The following is a 22,373-nucleotide window of genomic DNA, read 5'->3' on the forward strand; positions in this document are numbered from 1 at the left end:
TGGCCCCCCTTGGTCGATTTTGATGATTTACATCTCTTTTTAACCGTCAGAGCCAATGGAATCGAGGGAAAGTTCCACATACACACACAGGTTACCAAATAAGGAGTGAGAGTGACGGGTAGAAAAACCGGAAGCTGCGCTAACCTCTGGTGGCTATCATTAGCAGCTCATTTTCTTTCTCCGATTTTTGCATGCAAATGGAATTATGGATTATCAATAATTTTTTCAAAGAGACAGACACATTATTAACCTATGGATTAACCGATTCAGGCGCGTTTTTTCTCGTTGTAATTGAACACGACTTTTGATCAGAATAACAGCTAAGGTGAGACGATGTCCCGTTTTTTCTCTGTAATGCTCCGTGTTGTGATATCTGTGTTTGCTTCCCCTGTCGCGAGTTCTGATCGCTCAGTGATGATACTACAGCTAAATAATCTGTGGAACCTCAGCTTTAATCGGATATCTTGTATGCGCAGTTACGATAAGTAATAAGGGTATCTTTATCTTGAGTTCTGTGCCAAGTCCGTTAGCTTTTTTTCACTCAGGGGTCATTTAGACGCTTCTTATGAGACTTGTGTTTTGTTTTGGTAAAAATGGTTCGTATCGTTAGTTAGCTGAGATTCTTCCCGTTAATCTGGTACCACACATTAATAGGTTTTTAAATGTTAAGAAGCTCTGAGACACAGTCTGGAAAAAAGACTTTCACGAGCGCCGATTGGGCGGGTACTCGTCCTTAAGAGGTTAAATGATCTTGGTGTCATTTTTTCAACAGCACCACCATCATACATTATATTTTTACATATTTTTTCGTAACCAAAATATTGCACTGTCTCTGCTTTAGATGCAGTAGTCCATATTATTGGCTTAATAATTAAAAATAATGACTAATTAAAGCTTTGAATGTAATATCTCCCCTCTAGTATATGGGGACTAACAGATTCAGATTACCTTATTGTCCATCAACTTTACATACAATGGATATTTTAATCACTATTCAGAGCACAACATACACACAATACACAGAAAATATTGCATTTTGAAGTCTTAAAGTGACTAAATGGCTTTCATAAGAAAAGTAAAAGTGCTAAGTGGTTTGTTCTTCCCGCCGGCTGAGGTCTCACCTGTGGATACACACCCCGTTTTTGACCTAGAGGAAATCACAGAGGTTGAGGTAAAAAATATAATGTCAGGGTTAAGAGGTTCTAAGGCTAGGGATGCCTATGATTTCGACACCTAATGTCCAGGGTTAAGAGGCTTCTAAGGCTAGGGATGCCTATGATCTTCGACACCAACTTTATAAAGACACCCACATAATCGACCGGTCTAATATAAAACCAATTACTATGCTAGTGAATCAATCTATCAGCACGAGGGAAGTCCCATCATCCTGGAAGGTGGCCACGGTCACACCGATCTTTACATCTGGGGACAACGCATTGATGTCCAATTACAGACCAATCAGCATCCTCCCCTGTGTCTCTAAGATAGCTGAGAAATGTGTGTCAAAACTAATCACCAAACATTTAGACAAAAGTTTCGCTCCACTCCACCCAATGCAGTTTGGTTTTCGTGCTCACCACTCCACTGAGACGGCTAACTGTGTCTTTGTGGAAAAGGTTAAACGTATGTGGGACACGAGCCCATATGTAGGTGCTGTCTTCCTTGATCTCAGGAAGGCGTTTGACTCAGTTAACCACCAAGTGCTCCTTACAAAGCTGACTCATTTCAATTTTTCGGCAGTTTCGAAACATTGGTTTAAGTCATACTTATCAAACTGAAAACAGTGTGTTTTGGTCAACGGTGCCAAACACCCTGTTGGGGTTCCACAAGGTTCCATTCTTGGACCGTTACTGTTTTCACTGTATATTAATGACTTGCCTAATGTATATCCTGAGTTGAATGTGCAAATGTATGCCGATGATGTGGTCATCTTTATACACGGGAAAAACACTGAAATGATCTCATCTTGTCTCTCTAATGCTTTGGACAAGGTTCAACACTGGCTGAGCAACATTTGCTTACAGTTAAATGTATAAAAAAACAGTGTGCATGATGTTCAGTAAACAACCAGTCAAAATTGAAAGATCCAACGTGTTTTTAAACGGAGCAGAAATAGAACTAGTCTCCCACTTCAAGTATCTTGGAGTCATATTGGACTCGAACTTGACTTTTAAGAAACATATCAAGAAATTATCCAATACCATTCAATTCAACTTGCAACATTATAAACAAATTAGACCCTTCTTAACTGTCTGCAAAGTCATACTGTACCTCCCCTGTATGATTCTATCCCACATTGAATACTGTTTGACAAACTGTTTTTTTGCTTGTGCCACAATCCTTAAACCAATAGAGCAGCTGCACAAGAGAGCTATCAAGGTGATTGACAGAAAGCCTTATTCATACCACCACTGTGCCATCCTTGAAAAACTGAATTTCTTGAGCTTTGACAATTTGAAGTCTTTTAAAAGTATGTGTTTTTTGAAAATGGAAAATGTCCTTTCCATTAAAGGCAGCTCATTGTGGAATAGCCTCCAAACTGAGATACGGGATTGTCCCACTCTCAATAGCTTCAAAGGTCAACTCAAAGAATGGTTGAGAAACAAACAGACGTGCAATCACCGCTAAATGCACTTTAACACAGGGGTATCTTCTCCTGCACTTTAGGTAGAGCTCTTGTATCTTCTCCTGCACTTTATATGTCGTAGCTGCTAGATTGTATAACCAAGTCATAAATGCTTGTGTATGCTGCCCTTGCTCTTTTGCACTTTCTGCACATCATGTATTTTGTTTTTGCTATGTTTGTAAAGTGTAATCTTCTTGAATGTTTTATGTGAGGGACTGCGGATGGAAATTAGCTCAAAGCTAAATCTGGCACTGTTACGCTTGACACATTTTAATGTTTTAAGTGTTCATCACTGTGCATTGTCCCTGCCAAATAAACGGTTAAATAAATAAATAAAATAAATAACTCAATATACATTAAAATTAAGTAATGGTGGTAGTGGCAGAATGTTCTAAGAAGGATCCTTGAGAATTGGAAAGGAGGCTTATGGGTTGAAAACAAGATATTAATTGAGCCTCTCGTATCAATACTTCGAGATTCCCTCGTCAGCCACAGTTCCTCAAACTGTAAAGATAACTACAAAAGTAACTCTTTGGGGTGGAAAGTATTCTGTATTTAACACTTGGCGGTTACATCTCAAAGGTCAAGCATCTCCCTTTAAAGTGGTTCTCATTTTTCAACACATGTGTACCGAGAACAAAAGCCCCTTCTCCGATGGCGAAGAGAGCATACCAAAGTGTGTCAGGTCAAAGCAATCATGTTGGGGATTAGCTGAGCACACGGAAAGACACGCACACGCACACACACACACACACACACACACACACACACACACACACACACACACACACACACACACAAAACTGTATTCCCAAGTCAAGGGGGAAAAAACCCCATCATGGCGTTTGAATCAATAACTCCTCTTAAAGGAATTAAAACATATTTCATTACACTTTGCAGCGATTAGCTTTTTCCCCTGAAATCAATGTTCATATGACATCTGCTTCTCTACGGAGAGTCATTCCACTTTCTAACTGTTTTTGTAATAAACCTTAAATCATAAAACATCACAATTTCCATGGTGATGTCTTTAAAACCATTATCTTTGTGACAATTGATTGAAAGAAAAAATTAGCGGCTAATTACTTCATTAGCGCTTGCTACTCTTTTACGAACGTTAGGAAGAGAAAACTCCAAGACAATTTACTTAAAATGTGCCTCCACTATAATTAAAAGAATGACTAATTACAGCTTTGAATGCAATATCTCCCCTCTAGTATACGGGGAGTTACGCAATTCAGGGCTAATTCAGCCATTATTGTGTCTCTTAATATGGGAGGCCTCGGGCACCAACTTGTCAAATAATGTATCAGTCGGAGATGAGAAAATAGCACATTGTGAATTAAGCTGCAAAAAAGAATAATGTGTGGCAAACGTACCCTGCTTCGTATTATAGTATGACTCAGATGGCATTACTATGCATATGGGATTATGGGAGCCAACGCAGTATATTCCTGGATGGAATATATATAAGCGATGGATGTATGCAGCGAGTGATTGGATGGGACTGGCATACTAAGGTACTATCATATCAGCTTAAAGGCGTCAAAGCAGCACTTTCATACGTACTGTACGTGACAGAGAGTTGAGACTAATTAGGCAGAGAGAAATTCTACAGTTAGTGGAGAAGACAGCCAACAGGCTTGGCATTTACAGCGCTTTGCAGGTGGTTTTTTTGCATAATAAAGGAATCTTTACCTGTGGCAAGCCAATTGTAAAAAAAAAATTTTTTTAATTAGTTTTAAGGAAAATATGAAAGTGTTTTTAAGGCAAGCTTTGCAAAGAAACTAGTTGATGTGGTTGACAAATGAGGGCACAATACAAGTAGAATATTTTCAGACATGGAGACAATAAGGAAAATGTATGCAAAATGCCAAGCATAATGACGTGATTCATGTGTAAAAGCAGAACATGACGATCATGTCTTGTATTCAAAAATAATAAACAGTAATTGCTTTCCAGTGCAACATCTACCGTACCATTTCCTCTCACATTTCATCTTTTCGTTTCTAAAGTGGCTCGACAAGAAGTCAGACAAGGATCAGCTGCTTCGATTACTTTACTTGATGTCACCAAATCGACTGCACAAGAATTTAAAAAGGCGATATGAAACCATATGGAAACGAACTTAGCCATGTTGATTAACACTTTGTCTACTTCGGTTGAACCTCATTACATTAAATACAGCTTTATTTATAAAGCACTTTAAAACCTCCAGATCAAAGTGCTGTACCGTCAAATAAACAAAACAAACACAAAAAAAGCTCACACACCATCAAATTAGTACAAGTAAAAACAATAGACAATTTACAAGCAATAAAAGCAACAATCTAGAAGATGTCAAAACTCTAAGCAGAAGTATTGAATATGTATTCTTACCGGTGATGAGCTCTCTAACTTCCATGTCGTTGGTCTTCCTCAGCAGGCGCACGAGGCCCGGGATGCCGTCGCAGATCTTGATGGCCACCTTGTTGTCGTTGTCCTTTCCGTAGGAGATGTTGCGCAGGGCGCCACACGCCTTACGGTGGACTTCAGACTTGGGGTGGTCCAGAAGCCCCACCAGGACAGGAATCCCTTTCAGCTGACGCACGTCCTTCTTTATCTTATCGTTCTCGTAACACAGGTGCTGCAGGTAGGCCGCAGCGTTGGACTTCACCGGGTCGATGGGGTGGCCCAACATGGCGATGACCTCCGTGAGGTCGGGGTCACGCCAGCGCGGGTCCTTACGCATGCTGTCGATGGAGGGGGAACGCCGGCCTGCCAAGCGGTCCAAACTGGCCATGCTGCCCCTCTCCGGCAGGGCGAGAGGAGCTGAATACATGCTGTGGATGTAGGGGTGGCGCTCATCGATCAGCTCTGGCTCGATGGCTTCGTCTGGGTACCCTCTGGAAGGAGAAAAGAAGAGAGGACAGTGAGGACAAGGGAGACAGACGAGGTAAATGGAGGGTGACTCAGACAGATTTGTCTGAGAGAGGAATTAGGCAGCCGGGGGGGAAGACTTTGAAAGAAGCTAACTGAGGTGAGAAACTCTGACTAATGAGGGGAAGAGAGGATGGGGTGAGGAAGAGGTGAGAAGGAGTGGGTGATGGAGATAAGGAGGGAAGGTGGTGATATGCGGTTTGGATTCCAATGACTTGTATATAGAATATTCTTGCACTATTTCTATTGTATTTGATCTGTTTTATTGTGTTGTACTTTTGGAGGCGCCTGGGACCTAAGATTTTCATTGTCATAACTCCACTGTATGTACACATGACAACAAAAGCTTGAATCTTGGATGAGTTATTAACAGGTTAGTCACATTTGTCCTCGCTGGCAGGTGGTAGCAGCACACGTCAGACATCAACAAAAGTCCTAGAGAGAGTGATTGAGCGATAGGAACCAAAAAGGCAGTTCACGGAGAAACAGACACAAAGGCAACACCAAAGAAAAAGCTTTTAAAGAAAGTCTTGTGAACTTTTCTTTGTTAGGAAGCCACCATAAAGAGCAGAGAAGGGATTGAATGTTTTCCCCCCAGGGAACACAGAACAGAGCTGTGCTGTGCCCCCGGGGAAGACTACGAGCCTCTGTGATGCCCCCGGGGCTCTCAGGGCTCACAGCAGCCAACACTAGCATTTGGTTGCTGAAATATAAATGACCATGTCTTTAGGTCTTCCCTGCTAGCGTTAGCCTCGTTAGCATCAATTATGTTAGGTTTGCTTCGAGCTCTACTCAATTCCTGTGATGGAAATAAGTGTTGTCCTCTGGGGGAGGAAGAGGGGGGTTGCTTGGTTTTCAAACAATGCCCTTTAATAAATCTATATTTCGGAAATGTCTATTATCTGCACTCTCTAGGGTTCTTTACACCAAAGGCATCCTCATAAATCCTCTAAGGGAACATGGGGGGAAATTAGACGCTCAATTTTAAATGACAGATCATTAACTGCTACTTGAAAACAACACAGGTTACTTGTTATAAATAAAGCTCTTTAATCATAGCAACAATATTTCTAACCAACAGCGAAGAAGCAGTCCGTGGAGTCACGTTTTACAAAAAAAGTTGCTAACCAATTCTTTAAAAACTTATTAGACAAAATGTTTTGAACAAGTCTTGTAAAGGGATGGGAGAATGTTTGTTGGGGAAAGTTAGGACATGGTGGGAGGAATTTAATTAGGGTTGTGTAGTTATGCACAGCGTTCATCCCCCCGCCCACCCCACAGTTTGAGACTTGTTTATTCTCATTACATAATCCATCTGGTCTCCTCTCACCATCTTTGATGTATGGTGGTTGGTGGTGCAACAGAAATGGTGGCCAATGCTGGTGGTTGGCAAGAATTTTGAAACCAAGCTCACATTTTTAATGAGTTTTATGTTAATTATGTGTTTTTACAGTTCTTCCCAGGCATGTTGGGATAAGAGAGAAGGTGGGGGGGGGCTATGCCACTTGCCTCAGCTCTGGTGTATTCATCTGTTGCAGAAACCATGCAGGAACATATTGACTTTGATGGTAGGCATTTTACTGCCTGGAAATCAATATGAAATGAACTGGGAGAAAAACTCTTGCTGGGCAATGTAACAAGATATTAAATCCTCTATTAAGTCGAATGGAAAGAGGATTAATCCAGACAGAATGAGGCGCCACCTCAGTTGAATAAAGTTCAAAGAACCATGAAGCTGAATGGCAAACTTTGCCGAACAAGCGTTGGGAGTCACATTTCTAGAACAGCTGTGGTCTTCTCCAAGAGGTGTTCCTCCTCAAAAAACAAGAAACATTTAACCCAAACGAGAATGGATCAAGTGCAGGGCTTCTCAAACTCTGGACCGAACTGCAAATCAATCCGGACAATCAAAAAAAAAAAGAATTGTGATAAAACGCCATTCTGTTCTAAACCACATCAAGGATTATTTCTGAAAACAGTCTGGAGCTCAAATGCTTTTTCTCTTGCGGGTTTATCACAATGTGAGTTCCTTTTTTTATTTCCTGCTTTTTAAACACATGTGCTCTCCAGTACAGGTTAGCTCTGAGTGTTAGCGAGGCTTGCTAATGTAAACAAAGACGAGATTACGTCCTAAACACGTCAGTCAACTTTCTGTGGGTCCGCTGCCGATTTGACGTCAGATCGGCAGCAAATCTGTATCCGCTCGTTGTTCAACAGTTTTTAAAAGATTTGGGTACGGAGGAAAAGAGAAAGGGTTTTATTTTCTGAGGCTACGTGAGTTCCCCGACGCACCGGGTCTTTACTGGCATTGATCCGGACCATTGACCTCGTATAAGATTCACAAGTGGACCTTTAACAAAAAAGTTTGAGTACCCCTGATCTAGTGTATCATCACTGTTTATTTTAAAAGTAGTATTTTTCCAGCTTTGTGGAACATTTTAGAGAGCCACAAACCTCTTAAAGGCAGCATGTAGCCACAGAAATAAAGGAGGGACCAATCAAGACTGATTACAGCATCATTTAGGGGGGACGGCTCCAGCTCTGTGGTTTGGAAAAAGAGGGACATTCGCGAGTATGTGTGTGCACGTGTTGGTGGATGCAAAATGCTGCCTTGGGTAGACGATAAAAACACACGCTCCCACAATACAGAGGGCTTCACCTAGCGTTCAATTGCTGCGGGATATTGGACATGACAAGCCAAGGAGGCAGGAATAACCCTCCGGAAGAAAGGGCAGTACACAATCTCTCATATTGAGCTGCATACATAACGGCCATCTCGTTCATAAAGTATCTCTCTCATTATCTGCCACACTATGGTTCCCACAGATGAGATGTACAGTTTTCTGATTCAGAGTGTGGCTCGTTTAGATCGGTGCCGATGCGGCGGGGCTTTTTGGTTAAGCGTCGCGAGGCTGAGTGATGGGAATGTCAGGATTTGCATTTAAATTGGCGCCATTGTGTGTACGGGGAGGGTCGTATTCAAAGGATGTGAAAGGGCTCTTTGCCACCAGACGTGATGCTCCGAGCTTTATCACAGCAGATCAATCTCCTCATGTTAATGGAGCCGCTAAACGTCCGGCTATTTCTGCGTATCTGTGCGCTCGTCTGAGGATGTGCGCTTGTTTTTTTCTAAGACACAAAGGATAGAAGAAAAGATACGATAGATGTTGTCACGATCTGTCTGTGTTGTGTTTTGTCTTGTCTTTTTCTGTCTTTGGTTTCCTGTTTTATTTTGAAAAGCGTTCACCCCCTGTCTTGCCTGTTGCTTTCTGTCTGTTTTCCCTCCTACCTGATTACCCGATTGTGTTCACCTGGTGCCCCTGTGTTTGCTCCTCCCTCCTCACCTGTCTCTTGTTTGTTTGATTAGTCCTGTGTGCATTTAGGTTCTGTGTTTTCTGTTAGTCTTTGTGAGTTCCTTGTGGTAGTTGGACTGTGTTCACGGGGAAGAGAGTTCAGCTCTGTATCGGTAGCCTTAAAATAAAGGTATTTTCTGTTTATCTGCATTTGGGTCCTGCTTGCCTCAACTTTTGTATTCCTCTGGACTTTGTCACATTCTAGCTATTCTTCCTTCCCTTCATTTTCTGTCAGTAACTTTCATCAACCTTCAATCACAGCCTTATCTGACCCTCTTAGCATTAGCAAGACGTTAGCATCTCACATGTACACATTACATCTCCACGGCGTTTATGAGCTTTTCACCGACTGCTCCAGATTGCTCATTTTAAACGATGGGCAATAATTGTTTAATGATGCACAAGAGCCTGTGTGTTTGTGTCATGTCGCTTTCTAATTTCTCCCGCTGTTTTCATGGAATTATCCACCGCCACGACAGCTTGTTCTCATTCAATTAAAGCATAGTGATGTGGCTTGGAAGTTTCTACTAACATGACAGAGGGGGAATATAAAATGAAGCGTCTCTCAGTGAAAGCCTTTTGGCAGGATGGAGTAAGAGGGGGGAGGGGGATCACTTCCTCTGGCTGTTCCCTATAGACACCACTGGATTAGAATGAGACCACCCCATCCTCTCAATTAGGGTGGTGTGTGTGTGTGTGTGTGTGTGTGTGTGTGTGTGTGTGTGTGTGTGTGTGTGTGTGTGTGTGTGTGTGTGTGTGTGTGTGTGTGTGTGTGAGTGAGAGAGAGAGAGGTGACCCCGGGTTGCAGGTGGGAGGGGGTCGCCCAAGGAGAGATGAGCCATTAGAGATTGGCTTGAAGACGCCCTTATAGTCTGGCAGAGTTCAAAAGCAGCTATTAATCATGCTGGCATGAGGACACACACTGTCTCTCTCTCTCTCACACACACACACACACACACACACACACACACACACACACACACACACACACACACACACACACACACTGCCTCTTGACCCTCTAAGCTCTATGCCTTTAGATATGGACTCAAGCACGAACATTTTTATCTCACATTAAAAAGAAAACATCCATCTGCTACAGATCACTGCTCAAAAAGAAAAGCACTTATCACCAACCCAACTTCAAACCCCTGCTGCAATTAACTTGAGGATGGATATGTGTATGGGCCTCTATTAAGAGACAAGAGTCTATTCTGGGATGTTATTGTTGGAGGCTTAAATGTTTTTGTTTGGAGCCAGAGGTTATACTCCTCCTGACAAACGCTTGCGTAAAAAAAGCTTTGAGAGATGCCTGAAAAAATCCTCCCCCTCTGCCTCTGTCCTCCCTTACCTCCCTCCTCACGTCTGAAAATCATTCCCGCCTCTTTAACTCTGACACAAACACTTGTTCGGTATCCATTTACAGGAAAATGGCAATCAAAGACGCGTTGTTCTCCGCTCTCTTTCACAAGCAAGTTGCTCAAGGAGAAATGACATCTGTTTACTTGGTGTGTTGTCGTTATTTTTATGGGCGCGAGCAGGAAAGTGTTTGTTATTCCCTCTCATCCTAACAGGGTGATCTCCTCTCATGTCAGGCAAGCCTCCGCTCATGCATACGAACAAGAACTCACTGTCCAATATTAAAAGGAATAACGTGTTTACTGTATGCACCTTCACAAAACCATTACATCTTGGATGTAGGCTGAATCCATCAGTACCATCTGGGTGGTTTTGGTACTGATTAAAAAACTACTTTTCATCTGTGTAATATCTGTATCACGGTCCATTGTAGTGTAAGATGGTTTTTTGAGTGCTTGTTTGTGTGTTTGAGAGAGATATTGTGTTTTTAAGTCAAAAGTGTGTAAAGACAGAATCTGATCATATGCTTTACTCCTCATGCGCGTCAAGGCAGGGGTCTTTAAACCTAGCCAGTGAGTGCATGCCTACTAATCGGCTTCTAATCTACTCATATCTAAAAAAAACTCTACTCTGCTCAGTCCCTGTTGCGGTTTGAATACTACACACACACACACACACACACATACGGTCCTCATCGATTAATCCCAGTTTGTACCGTAAAACCTTTGATTCTTGAATCTCAAGTATCTCACTCTATTAAACGCTAAACAGGCCCCACAAAACCCCACACAAACTTTAAACACCTCTGCTCTCTCTTGATTATTGCACTGTATCCTCACCTGATTCTGGGCCCATCACGCAGAGGTTCCCGGTGGGTGCGACCCCGGTTGGGCCCCTGCAGGGTGCCCGTACGACGGTTGGCGGTGGAGTAGTCCGGCTCCAGCTCGTACGGCTCCTCCTCTTCAGGGGGAAGGCTGCGGCGATCGTCCTCTAGGCCGTACGGCTCGGCCTGGAAGCGTTCGGGCTGCGAGCGGTTCAGATCCACGGTGCTGCTGCCCATGGGCACCTGGGGCTGCGCCACGTGGCCGTAGTCATCCTTGCGAATGGGCAGGGTGTAGCTGTTCTCCGGCCGGTAGCTGTTGGGCATGTAGGGGTAGCGAGGCGGCCGGAAGTTGACCCCACGTGAAAGGCTGCCGTAGTTCTCCGTCAGATCGGCGTAGCCATCGTGCAGCCCGTAGTGGCGGACGTACTGGCTCTCGGGCGCCTCGCCGTATGAGTCGTTGTAGGAGTTGTTGTAGGAGCGCGTCAGGGTGGAGGATGCTTGAGGCGTGATGAAGCGGTCACCTCCGTTCTTCATGTAGCGCCGGTCGATGGAGTCGGTGTAGCTGCCCAGCGGGGACGAGCCCTCGGGGAGGGGCAGGCCGTCGGGGCCCAGCGGCACCTGGCGCACTGTTCGGGTGGTCACCGTCTTCACCATCTTAGTCACCTGCAAAGAGAACCAGATACAGCTGTCAGACAGTGTGGCAAGATGGTGTTAAAGCAAACCTCATGCTGTCCATTAAACAGAGATATTTGCCTCTGTGGAGGACATTGTGTTAGTTAGCCACTCGGTGAAAGAGGAAGACAAACAACCTGGATACATTGGAAAAAAAGCTATTTGTGCATGCGTTTCATTTTGGACATTATGCAGAGGAAACTTCATCCATGTATGTTAACTCAATCAAACTTGGGGGTTAGTTTCTCTTTTGTTTTGGGGAACAGGGTGAAAAATAGATGTTAAGTCAATAAGCAAAATTGCAAGTGAAGTTTAAGATTCTATTATGAGATTTGGCCGGTAAGTAATGAAAACAAACTAGCCAATTGCATATTTTACCTGCATTTGGCTGGCGAACGGTGCTAATTTTGTACCTTGTCTGCAAGTTTCATGGACCATTGTAGTGTCATAGATGTTTATGACTCTGAAGCTAGTTAGGAATCATTTTCTGAACACCAACGCATAATTATAATTCCTCTAACAAAAACACTTAGTGGATGTGCTGAGAGAGGAACCTCCATTGTAGCGGAGGTTCAGTAGATACTAACTGACAAATATCCAGTTGCAAGGCCTGTGTAACCAATTGGTGTTACCTCTAATTATAAAGTGGATTAAGTCGGTACATGTGGTATAACTGCAAATAGTGTCAGCCAAGTCATAACTGAAAATATTGCATATACACTGTCTTGGTAGTGTCCTAGGTTGTTCTGTAACTGAGCCATCTTAAAGAGCTACATCTCCAATAGTCCTTGACGGGAACAACGTAGCATCACACTGTGACTGCCATCCCTGCATGTATCCATATCTCACGCTCACGTCATGCTATAGCTACATAACTCTGTTCCCTCTTCTTCCTCTGAGACGATGACTGGAGAATCACACACAGCTTCCCCTTCCTTCCCTGCTCTCTCCACCCGTACAGAAACCAATTTGCTGCCCAGTGAATTCTGCTGTGGCCGATAATTGGCTATTTTGTCGACGGCTATAAATTCCTCTTCAAATTAATGAGGTTTATGAAAATTAATCGTCAGGGCTGCAGGTCCGATGCAATTTCATGTCGTGCCTGACGAGGTTGTCGCAGAGAGGTTCACTTGATGAGCGTAGATTGCCATTTCAATTTCTCGGGGAAAGGAAGAAAAAGACTCATTCCACATCTGATGGGTTTAATTTCCAACACAAGCTCTCTTAATTGTGATATGCTTTCTTTGTTTTCCCATCCACGATGTAATTTAGATTTTAATCAGTGACAGGCAAAGGCATGTAATGATATCGAGGAACCCCAACAACGCATTAACCTTCGCCACAGAGAAGCAAAAGCACAAACAACATGTTGTTCAACATCCTCATTAACTTGGTAGGAACAAATAGAAATGTTCACTGGCCTTCTGAGCTATATCAAAAAGACTATTTCAGGATCGCCAAGCTTCATTTCCATGTTCAGAGTAATTACAAAGCAATGTACGTTTGTTTCTGATGCCTTGGCTTTGCACAGTTATAAATAAAGCACATTAGCCGAAGCATATGGATGACCTTGGGATAACAAGCTCCCTTTCATCTACTTGATCCACAGTGGTAAGAAAACAAACTGGTCTTCATAGCATGGATCTAATGCTAACTCTTGGCCTCAAAAGGACTGGAAGTCATATCTAGGATGAAGCAATTACATGCGCATAATGCATTTAATTCATAAAAAAACATGTCGACTTCATTTGCATTTGATATTCCTTAAATGAAGGATAAAATTAGGGTTTATACTTTAGAAGCAAGTCTTGTTTTTCTACTGAAGCCAAAAAGAGACTTGCCACTGCAACTTTTATGTCTGTGTTGATGTTGTTTATATGAATGCATCTTCTGCATGCCTAATCATATTGGATATCATCCACCAGATTCATTACACATATCTATCTTTGGGATGGTTGGTCTGCCCTGACCATCCCTAGACTGAACCATTGGCAGATCCTTATTTATAAAGCTGCTCTTGGTGTTCTTTCACCTCATCTGCAACTGTATATCCATCAGTAAAGAACGGGATCTCATTGGCTTCGCTCTGAGGACTTGTTCTTACTACCAGTCCCAAAAGTCCACACTGAGCTGGGAAAAGGGCATTTAGTTAAGCCCGCGTCACACTGTCCCGAAATTGACACCAGATGGACACACGATAAAGGAAATGTTCAAATTCGGCTCTGATCGTAACAACTTCGGGCCATTCGTGAGGGCATCTTAAGCCATCGTATGACCACCGGTGGAGTTTCTCACTCCGGCAGCAACTTTGTGAGCGGCAACTTCGTAAGGCACTCGTGAGGGCATCTTTTCAAAACGTGTCATCTTCGTGTTATCATCGGTGCCAATCGGGCATTCGCCCTCACTCTGATCGGGGCGAATGCCCGATGGCACCGATGATAACAAGATGCCCTCACGATGGCCTTACGAAGGGCAACATTGACAAACGAATTCAACACGAAAATGAACCTTCGCAAGGTCCTTCGGCACATTGTTTGGCATGCCAAAGATTTTACCACCGCTCACGAAGTTGCTGCCAGAGCCTGAGAAACTCCACCGGCGGTCATACGATGGCTTAAGATGCCCTCACGAATGGCCCGATGTTGCTACGATCAGAGCCGAATTTGAACATTTCCTTTATCGTGTGTCCATCTGGTTGTTTTATTGCACAACAAAATCATGTAAACAGATCATGTAAATAACCCAATTTGTGTTCTGTGAAACTGAAAAGGATATAATATATATTATTTTGAAGGCGAGTTGACAGGAAGTTGTTGTTGCTATGGAAACAACATAGAGAAAACTTAATATCTTCTACATATAAAGACGGATAAAGCAAAGAACAAAGTCTGAAAATATCAGTACAGTATCATAATACTTTAACATAATTGTTTTTGTTACTTTCGTTGCAGTTGTATGTCTCAAATGTAATGTAAATGTTGCCTTCGTGTGTGGTTCGGGGCCATCTTCGTGCGAAATTCACAATTCCATATTCGTGTGTCCATCGGGTGTCAACTTCGGGACAGTGTGACGCGGGCTTTAAGCTGCTCAACTTGCTTTGAACCAGCTGCAATATAAGCTGAAACTGGTCTCTCTTGATAGTTTCAAAGCGCTTCTTTATGACCGAGAAGCAGGCAACTCTGTTTGTCTGTAGATGATTTGTTGATGTTTCTGATTGTGACTGTGATATGTTCTCTGTTCTGGTTTTTCATGTGTTGACTGTAACTATGCTGCTGCCTGTTTTTGCCAGGATTGTTTTTAATCTGAATAAAGCTTGAGTAAAGTACACATAGAAAACACCCTGAGAGATATACAGGAGCTTCACAAGGGCACACAATTTTATCAACTCTTATTCTTCTTCATATTTTTATTTTATCCACGTTTGAACCAAAAGAAGAGCATGGTTAGATATACAGCTTCCCAGCCTTGACATGCCCAGATGTTTTGTACCAACACAGCTTTTTAGGCGATTTGCAAGGGCAGCGAAGGGAGCCATCACACAGTTTTCAAACACTCTTTGATGAAGGCTCAAGTTCACAAGGCGTTAAACTGGGGAAAGCAAGGGAGGCGAGGGACCTGCTTTTAAAAACGGGATGTATAAAATATGCTGAAGAAGGGGTAAACAGGGCTAAAAGAGAATTGCTCAGATGGCAGAGTGAGAGGATGGGAACATATACTCTAAATGTGTATGCATGGAGAGGCTGTACTGAATTTTTTTTTTTAGACAACCACTGATACACACTTTTTACCAAGCTATTAAAAATGGAGGGAAAGGCAGCAGGCGTCAAACTGTCCACTTTACAGCTCCTAAAGGGGTTTCACAACCTCTGCGGCATGCACTTTATTGAGAGCTCAAATGGACACGGTGGGGAGAAAATGAGGTAGTCATTTAGATTTCTATAAGCAACCTGTGATAGTGTGGCCTGTGATTTATTTCAGCCTCATCTGAAGAGCATCTGCGCAAGTAATTTTCTCCACACTGCTGGAAAGTATGTAGGGCTCTTTAAAACATGATGTTAGAGCAGGGGTGTCCAAACTACGGCCAGGGGGCCAAATGCGGCCCGCAGTGCATTTTGAATCGGCCCTCAGCTAATCCAAAAAGTATAATGCAGTATGGGACTCAAATGAAACTTGTGCTTGTCTTGTACTTCGTAAATATATATATATGAAAACAGATATTATACAGTAGTACACAGCAGGGAGGCTGTGGCTCAGTGGATAGTGCGCTGAATATCGAATCAGGGAGTAGCAAGTTCGAGTCCCACTGCAGTCAGCATGTCGTTGTGTCCCTGAGACACTTCACCCCAAATTGCTCCTGTGGGGATTGCCCACAGTATTGAACAAGTGACATGTAATGTAATGTAATATTCATGTGTTAATAAGCCCAATGTTTCAAAATAAAAAAGCTTCTTATCAACTTAGATTTGTTGGAAATATCAATTTAAAACAAATTTCCTCTTATTATAAGAAATATGAAGCTTCTGTTTTAAGGAATGAGCTGCTAACAAAATAAAGGAAACCCTCTGGAGAGCTGTGATGTAGGCTGTTTGTTTTCTTAAAGCATATTCAAGTAACAAGTAATTTACCTACATTTGATTGATTTTGCTAACTTATAACTTAACTTATGAGGCAGTATACCTCTAGTGAGTGGCCCAGCCCTTTGTATATTTTTCTGTATGTGGCCCTCGGTGAAAAACATTTGGACACCCCTGTGTTAGAGGAACAGGGAGGAGGCAGGGGGGTGAGGGGGGAACACAGCAAACATCACGCAGGGCGAGGCGTCCATTACTGGCTCTGTCTCCGTTGGGGTGGGGGTGGAGTTGGAGACCGGGGTGGGGGTCCGGGTGCCAGGTCTGGACTCCACTGACAAGCTGTCAGTCACCAGGACTGGGTGGTAGGTGCGACGGGTGATGGTTTTGACCACTTTGGTCACCTATATTTAAAGGAACGGGTGGGTAGAGCTCTCAGTAAACTGCATTAGATTTAATTTTGCACACACGTACTTCCAACCTGTTGCTTTAATGCACATGGTTTGAGAATAACTTGTACAATACTTTGCTACATACAGTGGTGAAAAGTAACTAAGTACATTCATTCAGGAACTGAACTGTACAAATTTGAGGTAGTATTTTCATTTGATAGTACTTTATACTTCTACCCTGCTACATTTTGGAAGCCAAGTATGTATTATTTGCTCCACTACATTTATTTTAACTTTTCGGTATTAAACAATCCAACATTAATGTAAGTATCTAAAACAATTAATGGGTTAACAGAAAAGAAAATGGCAGCAATTTTGTTAAGAAGTGTTATGTTCAAAAATATTTTACAGTTCGAGCTTTGGCTGATTTTGTTGTAAAATATTTTTGAGTTTTTCCTACAATGATTACTTTTACTCCAAATACTTTAGTACATTTTCCTAATCATACTTCAATACTTTACTTATGTACCATTCTCGATGCAGTACATTTACCTGAAATGTAGTATTTTTCCAGTGTGGTATTAGTACTTTCACTAAGTAAATAATTAAGATATATTTTTAACAATATTTTAAAGACTGCTTATTGAAGCCGAGAGAGTCTGTTCTCTGAGTAGAAAAAGGTGTCTGTTCTTCGGTCTGTTCCATTCAACAGTAGCACCTCAACAGCTGTACCTTTTAAACAAACCTCTACCTATTCAAAGTCGGCTCCCCGGCGTGTGCACGGTAGTGAAAGTGCTTTATTTGTTTGTGTGGTCTGCCTCAACTCCCATTAGCTCATATCCAGAGGGAAGGGAGAGGAATGTATCTTTCACTGGTCCAACTGAGCTCTTCCTTCAACATGAGCGGTGTTGCATTCAGAGCGGCTGCCAGCTGGGAGAAAGGGCTGGATGATGGCCAAGGGAAAGCATGGCAGGCTGGGACAGAAGGACGAACGTGGATCTAATTTAGCTCGTACATTCATTCAGGGTCCAGGGCCAATTCACAATGAGTTGAATTGATTGAAAACAGCCAGCAGTTAATCTGAAATTGAAAGGCTGTTCGTAATAGGGATGGGAACGATTAATCGAATATTCGAAATTATTCAGGTATTCGAATATGAGAATATGAGAAATTAATATTTTTTATTGTAATTTTTTTTGGAAGGGGTGCCTAAGTTGATTACATATTATCAAATGGAATAATTCAATGTATACGACAGTGCCATAGCTAAATGTGTTAGGTCTAAAGGTGTGTTTTGCTCCGCTCACCGGTCCCTCACAGCGGGCAGAGCTGCAGGTGCTGATGTCTGTCTCACGTCCGGTTATACTTCACTCGCGTTTATGTCCAAATCCATCAGAAAACCAAGTTATGTTTTAAGCATGAAAGCTGTAGGCCTATAGCTGTCAACTGTTCAAACTATGATCACCAGTTCAATACATTTGACTAATTCGACTTGGTTTCTATACTTATTTGAAAGTGTATTTATTTATTTTTCAAAATTTAATTTAATTAAAAAAAAATCTTGTTAATTTTTTTCCCACATTTTTTTTTTTTTTTATAGGATATGTACATGTCGGTTAATCGGTTAACCGTTTTTTGGGGGGTCGAATATTCGAATATACATTTGCTTTCAAATTCCCATCCCTAGTTCATAGTTGTTTTCCAATTGCAAATGAAAAAATCCTGCATTAATTGAATATGTGTGTAGAAACTGAATCTGACCCCCTGCACAAACACACTCCTTTTGCTCTCATATTCAACAACTCTGTCTGTTCCTTTCTCAGTACTCCAACTCGTAATGTTGCTGACACTAAATCAGAGTAGAAAAAACTTTTTTTGCCTGCAAATCAGGAAGATGGGTTCTGTGTTTCATCTTGCAGCAGTGAGATGGGGGATAACCATCAAGGGAAAGGAGTGTGTTAGCATTAGGCAGTATGGCAAGACTTTGGTTCAAAAGAACAGATAAGCACATAAATAAAACTGCGAGTTGCTGCGAGATGAGTGGAGAGATAGAAACGGAGAGAGGGTGGAAAACTACACATGAAAGTAAGTCAGAGAGATGGGGACAAAAAAAGTGAGGGAGACAAGGAGAGGGTTGCTTTGGGTAAACTCTCGGCTCGTTCAGGATCTATTTGCCGTCACATTTATACGCCGGCTGCTAGAAGTTCACCCTGAGCATTAATCTGCTTTTCTCCTCAAAGTGACTTCCAGAGATCCTCCTCCCGGCCCTTTAAAAGGCACGTCCTTCCTCTTTCCTTCCTCAGCAGCAAAGCTCCTTGATTAGTGTGTTGTCTGACTGCCGAGTGCTTTATCCCTAAGAAGGTCTACCTTCATATGAATGCATGAAATCATGTGCGAGTGTGTGTGGCCAACCCACTTCACAGTAAACAGGCTGGAGGGCAATGGGCCCTCCCTGATGAGGGATTAGTCCAGGCTTTTTAATTACAGTTTCACAGTCCCTAGAGTAAGAGCTCCACACACAGCGCTCTCCAACTCACTGGAAGCATACAGCTTACGGGAGTTAACGGTGCAGACGTTTACATCCAAATCAGGAGCAAAATGTTGAGGAAAAAAGGAAGCCCCATCTCATTCATGTCTTTCAAATGAAAATCTGTCTTGGATTCTGGTGGGAATCCTTCCCCGTGTATATAGAGGGAAGAATTCAGACTTAGAAGTGAAATGCATACTTCCAAAACACGCTGTAAACACCTGAAATTGTTCAAAATATCAACCTGACACCAAGAAGAAGACATTGTGGTTCCAGCAATTGCAAATAACTGATGCCACTTAAATTATTTGTCAGTACTCGGGTCTTCAAAGTGGTGGAAAATTACTTGGAGGAGCAAATGTTCGAGAAAATTGGTAGTTAATACATTTCAAAAATAAAGACCAAGCTGTCACGAGGCTACAGCTGGCAAACACATCATTCTGAGACTTATTTATAGTGGGTCCTTTAAGTGGATTTAATTGAAAGATTACAGTTACCTACTGAAAACCTTTTAGATTTCTGATTATTCTGTATGGGGACATTTAGTTATTAGTTCTGAGAAGTGGTATTTTGTACCTAGTTGAATGTCAATGAGGGATGTTGTAAGACAGAATTCAGAAGAGAGAAATAAAAAAAGAGAGAAACAGAGGGCCATGCAAAAGAAATATTAAAAACAGAATAGAGAATGGCTCTCGTCCCGCAAGGTAAAAGCAACAAGCGGTGTATTGTAGAGAGTAGACTGGAGCATTATTTGGCTGGGGGTGAAGCAGGACTGTGGTGCACACTGCTGCACATTAAAATGGTGGCGTTGGTGGGAAAAAGCTATACTGGTATGAGAGTCTACTCACCTTCACGTTAGAGGAGACATCCTTATAGAAAAACAAACAAAACACAGTAGAGGACGAAATCAACAAAAGAGCTTTTAAGAAGCAAAGAAACACCAGAGGAGCGGGGTCATAAAAACACAATAATCAAATCAATGAAGCCGTGAGAGGGAGATGAGACCACCTTGGGCTGGAGGATTATGGGATTCGGAGTTCTTGAGGAAGTCTGGGAGAGGAGGTACGGTACCGTGTTGTTTGGAAGCGCTAATCCATAACCATAATTTGAAGCAATATTGAAATGGATCAAAGGGGATTTGGAGGGTTTTGCAGCTACGAGCTCAATGGCATCTGTTTGCCACAACAATGCCACCGCTCCGAGGAGTCCTGCTCAGGTGTGATAGTGGGAAGCAGATGCAAAATCAGCAGGAGATTATATTAATCACTTTTATAGCTATTTTTTTTTTTATTCTATTGCTAAGTAGCGCTACAAAAACAGCTTTTTGAACAGCATCTAACAACACTCAAAGTTGGACAAAATAAGTGATTGACATTGTATCTGAGATGATTCAGATTCCATGTCTCCCAAACATTGTATTGCTGAACGATGACTCCTCTCTCAACGTATTAAACCATCAGAAAAGGATGCTTTTCCCTGGTTTAAAAATATGTTTGTAATATGATGGAAACCCCACATAATATATTTATCAAGCGATGGATATATTCCTTCCATGACGTACTAATCTCAGAGCTGTCAAACGCTTCTGTTAACGAGCTAAAGGAGAAACACTAGAGGTTATTAAGTATAAGTAAATATAATTGCACACCTTGTTGTACTGGTATAAGGAGAGGACTCAATGGCAATTCAGTTTAAAAATATGACATTTTTCTTATTTTTTCTCTTGCTTTTAGTTTTATCGTTTAAATTCTGCAACTAAATAACAATAGAAAGTTGGTCACAAAAAGAAACTTGGTCAATAAATACCTTTTTCTATCACTCTTCAGAATCAGAATCAGAAACAGGTTTATTACCAGGTAGGTTTACAAGTACGAGGAATTTGACTTGGTGTCGTGGTGCATACATAAAAAATAACATACAAAAATATTAAAAATAATGTAAAATATAGCAGTGTTTATATAGAAATTAGGGCTGTCAAACGATTAACATTTTTAATCAGATTAATCACAGCTTAAAAATGAATTAATCATGATTAATCACCATTCGAACTATGTCCAAAATATGACATTTCTTTATGTATATTGTTGTTGGAATGGAAAGAAAAAATGAAAGAAGGCGGATATATCCATTTAACATACAGTATGTATGTGGACAGCCCACACACCTATCAATCATCAAACCGTGGGGTCTTATTTCATTGCGTGTTGATTTCTATCAACACGTAATGTTGTATCGATGTATATAGAGATGTACTACAGCTAAAGTATTCTCCGTCAGGACTTCCTGTAACAACACCACGCCGTTATCTTGATTCTGATTGGCCAGAAGACATTATCAAAGATGTTCTATTGAGAAGACGATCACTACGTGACAAGTTTTCAAAACCGTTTCTAGCCATTCTGCACATGCGTTAAATGCGTTAAATATTTTAATGCAATTAATTACAAAAATGTATTACCGCCGTTAACGCGATAATTTTGACAGCATTAATAGAGATAGAATGGAATAAAATTTGGCAGTAATAAAAACAAAGAAAACAGATATTGTGTACATTGTGTGCGTTCATTTTGCATTACAGCTGATTTGTATTCCATATTGTATTCCTCTATTTCATTCCATTGCGATGTAAATACTGTTATATTTGACTATATATTTTTTAAATTATTTTAAATATTTTTCTAGTTCTCCACCTGTGTCTTTAATCCTTGTTTTTATGCACCACGACACCAAGTCAAATTCCTCGTACGTGTAAACCTACCTGGTAATAAACCTGATTCTGATTCTGATCATATAGTCTATGACGTAGCTTCCTTCTTACCTTTGTTTCTGTGCGCCGTGTAGTGCCGTCATCGGAGGTGACCACGGAGACGTGGGAGGTGGGGGTGCCGGGGTCCTCCTCGATGGTGACCGTCTCCTCCACCACCTCCTGGGGCTCCTGCATCATCGCCAGGGATGTGGCGTTGCTGGGGCTCTGCTCCTGAACACACCGGGAGGAAAGAGATGGAGTTGAGCATTCAGGAGGTATGAATCGATTGAGTTGTTAAAGGTCCCCTATTGTGCAAAATCCACTTGTTCATGTCTCTTCTACATCAACATGTGTCCCCTCTTCTCCATGTCTCTTCTACATCAACATG

General features: G+C 41.9%; 1 protein-coding gene across 1 annotated transcript; it reads right to left on the reverse strand.

Moving 5' to 3' along the window:
• Window positions 1–5,005: 5,005 nt before the first annotated feature.
• Window positions 5,006–22,216, reverse strand: LOC104953930 (armadillo repeat protein deleted in velo-cardio-facial syndrome homolog; the record flags this gene model as incomplete). Its single annotated transcript, XM_010780976.1, has 4 exons — window positions 5,006–5,511; window positions 11,097–11,743; window positions 20,088–20,108; window positions 22,058–22,216. Coding segments are annotated over 4 exons (1,333 nt in total), but the record flags the coding sequence as incomplete, so codon positions are not given.
• Window positions 22,217–22,373: the final 157 nt, after the last annotated feature.

Source organism: Notothenia coriiceps, unplaced genomic scaffold (assembly GCF_000735185.1).
Source record: "Notothenia coriiceps isolate Sejong01 unplaced genomic scaffold, NC01 NC01_scaffold00022309, whole genome shotgun sequence".
In the NCBI taxonomy this organism is placed as follows: Eukaryota; Metazoa; Chordata; class Actinopteri; order Perciformes; family Nototheniidae; genus Notothenia; species Notothenia coriiceps.